The sequence below is a fragment of the Diabrotica undecimpunctata genome, chromosome 6 (assembly GCF_040954645.1).
Source record: "Diabrotica undecimpunctata isolate CICGRU chromosome 6, icDiaUnde3, whole genome shotgun sequence".
Lineage (NCBI taxonomy): Eukaryota > Metazoa > Arthropoda > Insecta > Coleoptera > Chrysomelidae > Diabrotica > Diabrotica undecimpunctata.
The window spans coordinates 81,478,408-81,490,950 of record NC_092808.1 but is presented as its reverse complement, the minus strand read 5'-3'; the positions used below and the strand labels follow the sequence as shown (position 1 = coordinate 81,490,950).

The following is a 12,543-nucleotide window of genomic DNA, read 5'->3' as shown; positions in this document are numbered from 1 at the left end:
TGATAGATGACATTGCAGAGCCACTGTAATCAATAATTACATGGGATCATATGGCTAATGATATCTTTTTTAAAAGATATTAAACACACCTATTCAATTATACTAATTTTGTTTGGGTTTAAGCTGATTTTAAGCTGTTTAAGCTGAATCAATTAAATAAATACTAAAATTATAGTTTTGCATTTAATTATTAAAGATTGTAACGTCAGTCTCTGATATTTGTCAAACAAGTTGACGTTTTTCAATTCTCTAGTTGTTTTTACTTTGCTAAATTCTTGCACAAGTGTTGATAATTTAGTTTAATTATGATTTAAAGATACGCTTAAATAATTTCATAGGCAGAATGGTACGTACTGTAGCAAAGTAGAAGCTGTCTTAATAATTGGTGAATGTAAAAACAATTTCCGTGCAGCCAAACTTCTTGTCAATAAGAGGTACCCCGATCTCCTAATATCGAAGACTTATTTGTCTTATTTGTCGAAGGAAATTAAAAAAAATCAGGTAGTGTTCATGTTCAAGATGCCAAACGATCGGGTCGACCAACAATTGGTTATGACAAAAAATTTACATAATTGCAGAAATGGTAGAATGCAGAAACTCTACTTCTTCTTCATGTTGCATTTATTTGTAGATACAGTGAAAGGATAGAACACCGAGTGTTGGCTAAAAATAAATTTTATTCATACAACTTAAAAATTGTGCACCAACTTTCAGAGGATAACCCTGACCAAAGACTAGAATTCTGTGAAAACACGTCCAATCAAATTAACCAACAGATAAATTACATAAAATTAATTTGTTTTAGTGACAAAGGTACCTTTTTTCTCAATGGAAATGTTAACATATACAATGAGAGGTATTGGAGTGACACAACTCTGCACGTCTTTCGTGAAAAGATACTCAATTTTCAGAAAAGGTAAATGTTTTTCAGGAATTTTGGAAAACCACATAATTGGGGCTATTTTTCTTAATGATACCTTTACCAGTGAAGTGTGTCTGGAGACAAAACGCAATTTAGCCGTTAATTCTCAAAATTCTAGAAGGTAATTCAGATGAATTCGGCAAATTGGAAAAAAGGTTTTAACAATATGGTTATCCTGCACACTATTATTATGCAGTAAGACGTTACCTAGATGATAAAAATCGTGGTAGATGGATTAGACGACACACCCTTACATTTTTTTGTGGGGTTAGTTGAAATCTAGTGTTCACGCTACAGCACCCGACAGTATTGACATTTTAAAACAACTAATTGTTGAAAAATGTAGGGTAATTTTCCCCGGCACATTTGAACAAGTAGAACAAGAGTTTATTAATAGGGTGCATTTCTGTCAATAACTAGATGAAGCACATTTTTAACACTTAATACAAGAACTGGTTTTTAAATATTTATTAATTAAATGCGAAACCACAACTTAAGTATTTATTTAATTTATTCACCAAATCAGCTTAAACCTAAACAAAATTAGTATGATTGAATAGGTACTTTCAAGTACTTACATAAGGTCTCACTTAAGATTATCGGTCACGGTGGTTCTCTAACGTGATCTATGATCACTAAGTCACCTATTGTGACTAGTTGAGAAGCCTACGGACGTTTATTTCCTTCCTTGAAATTTCAATATGTTCAAAAGGTATGAGGGGAGGGACTTTTTGGCTATCACAGTACATTTTAGAGAACCAAAGTCAGGCAAAAGTATATATATATATATATATATATATATATATATATATATATATATATATATATATATACGTTTATATATTATCATGCTTTATTGCTAATTTTCTGGTATATATACTTATATCCACAAAAATAACCCTAACAAAACACTTTGCATAATTCACACATTTTCCGAAAAATCTTGCTGAATATTTCTACAATACCGCTGGATAACTGGATCATAAAACCTAAATGATATCACATTAGGTACAACGTTGCAGGGGTATACACATTTAAAATTCTGATACAAGATTTTTCCATTATACTCTGTAAACAGTATATTACATTTACGAGTTTGGATATCAAATCCAGGCCAGCTCATTTTTCGCCGTTTAGAGTGTTATGAAGACTACATAAAATATATGTGTATAAAAATTTTGTTAAGTAGGTACTACTTTTTATATCATAAGTATACATATTATATTCGATTCGACAACTCACATAATAATATTTTGGTATGTTAAAAAGTATACTGTAGAGTTTATTACAAAATGAATGCCTATATTTTAGCAATTGGTTCAGGAAGCTTAAAACCTTATCAGAATTTAAAGAATATTTTAAACAAATTATATAAATAGTAGATAATACGATTCGCAAAAGATTTGTTTTATTTATTATTTCAACCAATTATTTGAATAATATATCTGTTATCTGAATGGTCTCAATATATACCAATAAAATATATCATCATAATATCAAGTAAACAAAATTTAACATAATGACGGTATTAGATTTTTGTTTTGATACAGGGCAGCGACAACCGCTGATACGTATTTCGACCTCCTTAGGTCTCGTCAGAACGGTATAGCCACTGCTCTGAACCAAAACAAAAATCTCTCCCGTCCTAGACAATAGTTATTAAAATATCTATATACGGACGTAACTACGCCATATTAAAACAAAAAGTGAAATCAAACGATTTTTACCTAGCGAAACCGAATTCAAATTTTTACCACTGTGTTTCCTAAAATTTGCGAAACAAACATCTGGATAAATTACTCGGCAAGGGAATCTAAAATTGCATTCCGCATGCCGTTCATCCTGGTCAAAATTCGTAGTAAATTCAGTTTCTGGTACTTCAAACGAAGTAAGTAATAAAACATAATACCGTTCTGACAAGACCTAAGGAGGTCGAAATACGTATCAGCGGTTGTCGCTGCCCTGTATCAAAACAAAAATCTAATACCGTCATTATGTTTTATTACTTACTTCGTTTGGAGTACCAGTGACTGAATTCACTACGAGTTTTGACCAGGATGAACGGCATGTGGAATGCAATTTTAGATTCCCTTGCCGAGTAATTTATCCAGCTGTTTGTTTCGCAAATTTTAGGAAACACAGTGATAAAAATTTGAATTCGGTTTCGCTAGGTAGAAATCGTTTGATGTCTCTTTTTGTTTTTAGATGGCGTAGTTACGTCCGTATATAGTTATTTTAATAACTATTGTCTAGGACGGGAGAGATTTTTGTTTTGGTTCAGAGCAGTGGCTATACCGTTCTGACAAGACCTAAGGAGGTCGAAATACGTATCAAAACAAAAATCTAATACCGTCATTATGTTTTATTACTTACTTCGTTTGGAGTACCAGAAACTGAATTCACTACGAATTTTGACCAGGATGAACGGCATGTGGAATGCAATTTTAGATTCCCTTGTCGAGTAATTTATCCAGCTGTTTGTTTCGCAAATTTTAGGAAACACAGTGGTAAAAATTTGAATTCGGTTTCGCTAGGTAGAAATCGTTGAATTTCTCTTTTTGTTAAACAAAATTTATTTTCTTGTATCTTTTAGACCCTTCCTGTCAAGAGACACTTCCGACTGCTTTAGAGGCTGTCTTAGAAAGAACTCAGGACTTCACTGACAGTGCCTATACTAGCCATGAACATAGAGAAGCCATTTTAGAATGTAGTGAACGACTTAAAACTGAACTGGATCATCTTCTAGGTCTTTATGCAAATGTAGTAAGTATTTGGAGTATACGTAATAACTACAGGGTTATCATTTACACAATTTTTATCAAGTAAGAAATAAAAAAAAATAAATATTTTATAAACTAAGAGTACACCAAATTCATATTTATAATATATTGTCTAGTAAATCAATATTTTTCATATTATTATACAGGGTGGTCCTTAAGTAATTGTACAAACAGAAACCGTGGATTCTGCACTTTAAAATATTACGATTTAAGCCTACTTGCTTTAATAAAATGTTGATATTAAGAAAGATACAGGGTGTTAAAGTGGAAATGTAAAATTTTATTTGTCGCTATAATCTTTACGTTTGTTAATATTTATGGACAACAATTTACAATTGGATGCTTTTGAGCAGGATAAATTATAATTTTATAGATACTGTAGCGAGATTAAATAAAACGAGCGGTTCGAATTTATATAAATATATTTATTTATAAGTTTACAGTTTGGTACTCTCTTATCAACTAAAACTAACTCATAACACCGTTACATATATATACCAAAAGTATTATTCTAGAACAATCCAAAGTAGTCCCACCTCTAATTTGCCTACCTGACCGGTTGTTCTCTCTCGCACTCGATACATCGTGAACGATCTCGAAGCGTTTTCGAGATGCAACCGTTACATGGGCCATGCCGGAAGCATGTTCGTAACAATACTTTAACGTAACTGAAAAAGGCACCACAAATGCCACATGTGGGGCATAAATTTGCGCTTATCTTCTTTGCTCTTTAAGTTAGCTCTAATTGTGTTAAAAAATAATAAAGACATATTATTTTTACAAAGAAAAGGTATACTTGTTAATAACTTCAAAATTTAACGGTTTTCGAGATAATCGCATTTTATAAGTCAGCTGCATAATAATTCTTAGTTGCGATATTTGTGCGGTAAATCACTGAAAATCTGTGGATAAGCATAATTAATAGTTTATTCTTATTAAAACAACTTAAAGATAATAATTTAACACCACAAAATGCTTTGTTATGGCTGCTACATATCTTATTGGCTTTTATCTTCTTCTATAGATGCCGCGTCCCTATTCAGACGTTGGCCGTCATCATATTTACAATTTTCTTTTTCTATCGCTTCTAAAGTTTCTATACTGGCGTTGTATTACTTTTGTTCTATTCTAAAATGCTGAGAATGTCGTACGGTCGTAGCGTCCTCCTGGTTTTCAGGGGTTTCTGGACGATCTACGGCCGCCGCTCTTGAAGATGATCTCAGGTTTCGAGAGTCCATCTTCGTTATAAGGAGTTAAATTGAGATACCGGCCTCTACGGGCAAGAAGTTCAGCCGAGCCTTTGTGGTAGGTGAGGGGCCACCGGCAATCTCAGAATTCTCTAACAGTTCGAAATTTCTTACAGACAATATTTCTTACAATGACTTAAATTTGTGTTAGAATTCTGATGCGTGGTGTATGCCTCAATTCCACAGAGATGTCGGCCTTCTCGCTTCGTATAGCCGCGTTCCCTCTCCTCAAGAGAGGTACAATAATGCCGGCAATGTCGACTCTTCCTGTTGCCAGTCGCTTCGTATTGCTACCTTTCGCTAACAGTACTTCTTATATTTACTATTTGCATAAGGTTCTGGAGACGAAGTGTTATTGCAACTCAACCTGAACGGAAAAGCAATTACAAGTCCCCATCGGGGCTTTCATTCGCTCTTTACCATGACAGGCCCAAATAACGCTGTGGTCAGTTCGACACAATTTGAAATTGTTCTAAGACCAATGTCTTTTCTATCTCAGGAAATCGTGTTCTACTACAGGAAGCGTTTTGTAGTCGACACGCCGGGTCTTGCACACTTGATGATGATTTAACTTCTAAGTTCTATAACTATTCTTGGATAATTATTCTTGAATTTCGACGTCTTCGACGATAGCAGGATATTGGTTAATTAATAAAACTCAAAGGTGGCGTAGTAGCACACCGAGCCAACAAGGTCTAACGGTGCTAGTAGTGAAGAATGACTGGATCCCGATCGGAAAATGTGCTGCCCTTTTATACACATCGTGTTTGAGCATTTGCAGCACATTTCCGCGAGAGGCCAATGACGGCGCAGTTAATAACATGCGCTGTGGTTGACCGGCCAAAGTAACAATATTTGTCGTGATTGGCGACCTTGGCGACACTCCCTCCCCTCCGAAGACCTATTGGTAGGGTGTTTTTTTATTGAAAAATCAAGAAAATTTACATTTTTTTTTTCAGTAAACATATATGAATTAGTAATTAGTGTACATATGTAAAACATTGATACAATATAATTACAATACATAAATGTGGCAAAGAAAAATTCTTATCACTAGGCCATTTATTCAAATAAAAATAGTCATAATTAAAACATTAAATGTTCAGGTTATAAACCAAAGGTTAGAATTGGACATATATAAAAACAAAGAAATTGTGATAAAGTTACAATTAATAAACAGTGTTAAAATTGTTAAAAGGTGGAATATCGACTTGGTATCTACCCAAGTGCATAAATTCGTGAAACCTATTTGGTTGGTTACCGCAGAGTGTCTGTCCAAGTTTGAAATGCGCCTTGTACAATATTTTAAGGCATGAAATATTTATAAAACTTGAAATGATTATGACACTCTTAGAGCTGTAACGATAATATAAAATATATAGTTTTACTTGAAAAATACATGTTATGCCAATATTCCTGCAAGGAAAAATGTTTAAAATTTTTAAGAAATGTAACGTAAAAGTATAATAATTTGTTTTCGAGGTGTTCGAGGTATAATCCAATCTTTTCGCCGGTTAAATCAGCCTCGAAATTATTCTAAGTTTTTACACTTCTATTGGGAAGTTGCCAGAAGGACCAAAAAAACTTTTGAACTGAAAATATATTACTTGTAAATGAAATTAGGTAAAATTGATTTCTGCAATCTTCCAATATAGTTGTAAAAATTAAAATACTTAAAATTTACACTTAGAAAAGTTTGTAAAATTTTTTAAAGAAAAAGAAGAATTATTAGTCTGTTTAAACACTTACGTGGGGCTTATACGGGAGTGTCCGATGCCTAGGTCCATAGTTACGAGATCAGGAATTCCGTGATGTGTCATGAAGGTTAGAAAAGCTCTTACAATTTCAGTACTTGTCAAAGCTGAAAGTGGGTATGCTTCACCGTATTTAGAAAATGTGTCTATTATAGTAAGAAACTTTTGGCCTATAGTAAGAAACTTGAAAAGTATCTGCAAATATTATTTCAAACGGTTTTGTAGCTGTGGGTGTAATCATTAATTTTTGATTTGGCGGATTACGATCATATTTATTTACTTGGCAAATATTACAATTATTTATAAAATCTGTTACATCTTGTTTTATTCCTGGCCAATAGTAGGTACGTTTGATTCTAGTTTCTGTTTCTAGAATACCTCTGTGATTGGTTTTTCCTTCAAGAAATAACCTTATTTTTTCGTGCTGTTCATCTTTGTCTACCAAATATTTTAAGATGCTGTTACATTTTATTAACTTGTAGGCAGAATTTTTAAATGTGTTTTTCAACGTTTCTAATATTTCTGGTATAAAGGTGTCTTCTTTGAAGTACACAGCATATTTGTATTTTGGGTCAATGTAATTTTTAAATATATTCATAGTTTCTTGTACAATATTATTTTTTGAAATTTGGCTATAAAGTATTTTTCTGTTTATAGGTCTATTTAGTTTAAGTCTATAAATATTTTTTCAATTTTTGGTTTAGCAGCTGACTGTAAAACAAAATCAATTACAATTTGGTGATCAAAAACATTGATATATTTATCAGAAATGAGCATTCCTAGTATTGTATCTTCTATACTAGTATGTACAGTCTCTCCATCATCATCATTATCTTCAATGTCGTTATCTTGGTCCTTTCCTTGTTCTAGGTTTTCTTCGTTAATGTCGTCGTCGATATTTACAGCCATCGAAACGCTATCATCATCGTTCCTTGTCTGAGTCTTATTGTGTTCTTCCATGTATTTTAAAAATTCATTACAATGAATCTCTATTCTAGATAGGGAGTTTGCATTTGCATTGCAACTTCCTTTTTTGTATTCGATTATGTAATCAAATTCCTCTAATTTTAAACGCCATCTCACTAATCGTGAATTTGGTTCTTTTAAAGACATAAGCCACTGTAAAGGTTTATGGTCTGTCATAATTTTAAATTGTCTTCCAAATAGATAAGGTCTAAAATACTTAGTTGCCCATACTATCGCAAGAAGTTCTTTTTCTATAACACTGTAGTTTTGTTCGGACTCGTTTAATGTTCTCGATGCATAAGCTACTGGTTTATCTTGACCATTTACCAATTGAGATAATACGGCTCCTACTGCTACATTACTTGCATCAGTAGTTCTATATAAAATCTATATAAAAGTAGTTCTATATCTAATATAAAATCTTTATCAAAATCTGGATACTGAAGTATAGGTTCATTAATTAATAGATTTTTGTAATCTTCGAAACATTTTACAAATTCTGGAGTGTGTTCTATCTTAGCATCCTTTTTTAAACATTTCGTTAATGGTTTAGTTATTCTGGCAAAATCTTTTATAAATCTCCTGTAATATCCTTGCAATCCTAAAAATCCTTTTATTTCGCGTGCTGTTTTAGGAATTGGATATTTGATAATTGAATTAATTTTATCTGGGTTTGGTTTTACACCTTCTGTAGTTACAATGTGACCAAGATAGACTACTTTTTTTCTTAGAAATTCACACTTATCTAGTTGTATTTTAAAATTATTGGCTTGTAAACGTTTAAAAACTTTTTCTAAATTTACAATATGCTCTTGTAGTGAGGTAGAAAAAATAATTATATCGTCTAAATAAACAAGACAGATGTCATCTTGAAGACCTCGCAGAATATCGTCCATAACTCTCTGAAAAGTTGCAGGAGCATTCTTGAGTCCAAATGGCATACGAACATATTCATAATGTCCATTCTCAACATTGAAAGCTGTCTTGGGAATATCATCTGGGTGCATCTCAATCTGATGAAAACCACTAGCTAGATCAAGTGTACTAAAATAGTTGCATCTGCCAAATTTATCAAGTGTATCGATAATATTTGGTAATGGGTATTTGTCTGGAATTGTTTTCTCGTTCAGTTTTCTATAATCTACGACAATTCTCCATTTTTTTCCTGATGCATCTGCTTTTTTGGGTACTACCCAGATAGGCGAAGACCAAGGTGAGTTGCTTGGTCTAATAGTTCCTTGTTCTAACATTTTGTTTATTTGACCATTTACTTCTGGTTTATGAACAAAAGGTTATCTATACGATTTACTATAAATAGGTAGTTCATCCTTAGTTTTTATAAAATGCTTAACTCTATTTGTAAATGTAAGAGGTTTGTCCTCGCTATGAAAAAGATTAGAATATTTATTACAAATTTTTAGAATATTTTGTTTTTCTTCAGAGTTTATATGAGACGTACGGATTAAATTTTCAATATTAAATTTTTCGATTTCGTCAGCAGGCACTATGTCCGCATGGAATAATTCATGACAATTTTTGTCAAAAGGAACAGTATCAATTGGAGCATCAACAAAAATTTCATCTTGGGTTCAGTTATAGATTTCGACTAGAGCAAAACCATCTATTGCGTTCGAGAGACATGCAGGGATTTCACATTTTTGAATACTTTGGTCAGGGATAAATATACATCCTGATTTTTGAGAAACTGGAATTTTGGCTACACTACAAGATAAGTGGTCCAATTTTTGTTTGAAAATTATTTTTAGGTCAGATTTATAGTATGTTATAGGTATACTAGAATATGGAGTAGTTAATTGGGAATTTACGAAATCTAACTTAGCATTAAGATATTTTATGTTATCTAGTCCTAAAAGACCATCGAAACTTCTATGAAAATCAAAAAGATGGAACTTAATTTTAACTTTCTGAATAAATTCTGAAAAAATGGGGATTTCTGCACAAAAGCCCTTTTTTGTACTTTGAAATACTGCGGAAACATATAATTTTTGTAGAAAAGGTCAGCTTTTTCGGGGTTTAAAAAAAGATTTAGAGGAGCCTGTATCTACCAGTAACTTTAATGGAGGATCATGAATCTGAATATATGGCAGTTCTCTTTTATTTGTGGAAAAATTTAATTCTATTAAGTCGGCTGGTTCTGAAAAATGCTGTCTTGAAAATTTTGATGATGCTCTTCGTTAACAATATCATAAGCTTGTTGGTGAGAAGTCTGAGGACTATTTTGTTGATCACTATAATTATTGGATTCGTATTCGGTATTATATATTTCTTCGAATGTAAAATTTTGATTTGGATTTCTAGGGTTGCGGAAATTATTCCTGAATTGGGGAGTACTATTTCTAGTAGTTGTACTCATATTAGTGGATCTGTTAGGAACAAAATTTGGATTTGGTCGCCAAACATTTTGAGTTGGCCTATTAGAATTTTGGACATTATACTGATAGTTTTGGGGAGTGTTTCTTTGATACTGATGTGATTGTGAAGGTTGAAAATGTCTATCGTTGCGAGAATTTATTTGGGAATTTAAATGAAAGTTATACTTTGATTTTCTGGAATATTTGTTACTATTATTATTATTATTATTAAAGTTTTGACTTTTTTGATAATATTTAATATTATCTTCTTCTTTAATGCATTGTATAGCTTACTCGATAGATTGTGGTCTCATTGCACGAATTATGGGTCCTAAAGGTTCTCTTAAACCTGCTAAAAATATTTTCAATGCTTGTTTGTTAAAGAAATCTCGTTTGTATGTACGTTCCTGACCAAGATGGTGTAAATCTATATAGTTACAAATAGAATTTAATAAATCTAGCACCTTTTCATGAAATTGATATGGTGATTCGTTTGGCTTTTGTTTAAGATTAACTAATATACCGTTCAATAATAAACAATTTTGAAAGCTATTAGGATTAGTTGTATCAAAATAATGTTGTAAGATTGATTCGGTACCATTTTTAAATATATAAGGTTTATTGATATTGCCATCAAAACGAGGTATAATGGCTAAATTTGCGATATCTAACTTAGGTACAATAATAGTAGCATTTAAAGTACTTGGTGAAGTCATTTTTTTTATCTATTTACTATTTTTCTTTCTTAATTATATTCTTATCAGTAAAAAATAATAAGTAAATAATACTTACTCTTGACTATTATTTTCACAAAAGGATTTAATAGGTAAAGAGGAGTCTGAATATGAATAAAAATTATTAGCTTACCACATTTATTTACTTCTGCTTCTTTATTCTGATCTCCCTGGAAATTCTGGAGGTCCAGATGGAGCCCAAAATCACGGAGAGTTCGAAAAGTTAATAAAAAACGGAAACCGGTTCTTTTTTCGTCAAAGAGTTAAAACTCACGAATATCACGCAAAAACATGATAAAAATTTAAAAGTCCAAGAAAAGCTTGCAACTCGGTTTTATTGGTTGGCGCATGCGCATTATTTATGGCCGCGATTTTGTCTTTAGTGGGGTGTAAACCGTCTTCACCAATTTGAAAACCAAGAAACTCTATAGTTTTTGTTCGAAAAACGCACTTTTCTTTGGGCAAATGCAAATTTGCGCAAAATTCCTGGAAACGCGATAATACCGCGCGTACTTTTGAATACAAGTCTATTTCTGAGCTACCGACTATTAAAATGTTATCGTAATAAGGTAGTACACCAGAAATACCCTTTAATCTAGTGTCTATGAATTTTTGAAAAATTTGTGGAGCCACTGATATACCGAACTGTAAATAATTGCATTTAAAAGCCCCTTTATGCATGATTATTGTTTGTGCTTCAGCAGCTTTGCGGTTGACACTTAACTGCAGATAAGCTTGGGCCGTGTCCAATTTTGCAAAAACTTTACCGCCCGCAAGTGTGGATAAGATACCATGTACCGATGGAACTGAATAAGGTTCGGGATATACCGCTAAATTCAATGTGGATTTGTAGTCATCACAAATCCTAAGCTACCCGCTTTCTTTGCACACAGTCACAATTGGGGTGCACCATTTTGGGTGCGTAATCGGCTCTAAAACCCCTTTTGCAATAAGCCTGTCCAGTTCAACTTCGATTTTGTCTTTTAGCGCAAATGGAACTTTACGAGCTTTACACATAACCGGCTTTACATTTTTGTCCAACAAAAAACTTACTGGGGGACCCCGGTAAGATCCCAAATCGGTATTAAATACATCTGGGTACTCTTCTGAATAATTAATCATTGATAAAATTTTACTTACACCAGCTTTATTTAAACCTAAACTATCAAACCAGTTTCTGCCGAGTAGACTGGTGCAATTTCCTTCCGTGACTATGAGAGGAAGTCTCGCTGATGGACCTCTCTTTACCTCCACTTGACACTTATCCAATGTGGGTATCACTGTGTTTTGATAGTCCCGTAAAATAACACTGGATTTATCTATTTTAGGTCGATTTTCACTAAAAATTTTATGGTAGGTTGATTTGCTTATCACTGACTAACTCGCGCCCGAGTCAACCTCCATTTTCACTTTTTGGTCATTGAGTAGCACATCTACTAAATATTTACCGGTAATGATATCAGACGTCACGTTATTTAACGAAAATTGATAGTCACTACTTTGATAAAAAACACTCTGAGTGTTCCCAGAAACCGGCTTGGTATTGGACGTAGATTCCAGAGTAGTCTGATGTACGTTGCGTTTGTGATTTTGGTTCTTCTTTTTAGCAAAACAAACTAGTTAGATGTGTCCAACTTTCCTGCAATAGATTCAGGTCGATTTAATGTGGTCACAAGTTTCAGGAGAATGTTCCCTTTCGCACCGAAAACATTTCTTCCTTTTGCAATTAGCTAATTGTTGTTTGAACTGTCCCGGTTGATTTTTACGA

The 12,543-nt window shown here is 32.8% G+C and overlaps 1 protein-coding gene across 1 annotated transcript in view; it reads left to right on the top strand.

Annotated features, from left to right (window-relative positions):
* The window catches only part of alpha-Catr (alpha-catenin related), a 233,368-nt gene that overhangs the window by 85,770 nt on the left and 135,055 nt on the right, over positions 1–12,543 (top strand). Inside the window, exon 6 of the mRNA XM_072536256.1 lies at positions 3,516–3,685. Coding sequence (XP_072392357.1) covers positions 3,516–3,685 — 170 coding nt within the window. The remainder of the gene's footprint in view (positions 1–3,515; positions 3,686–12,543) is intronic.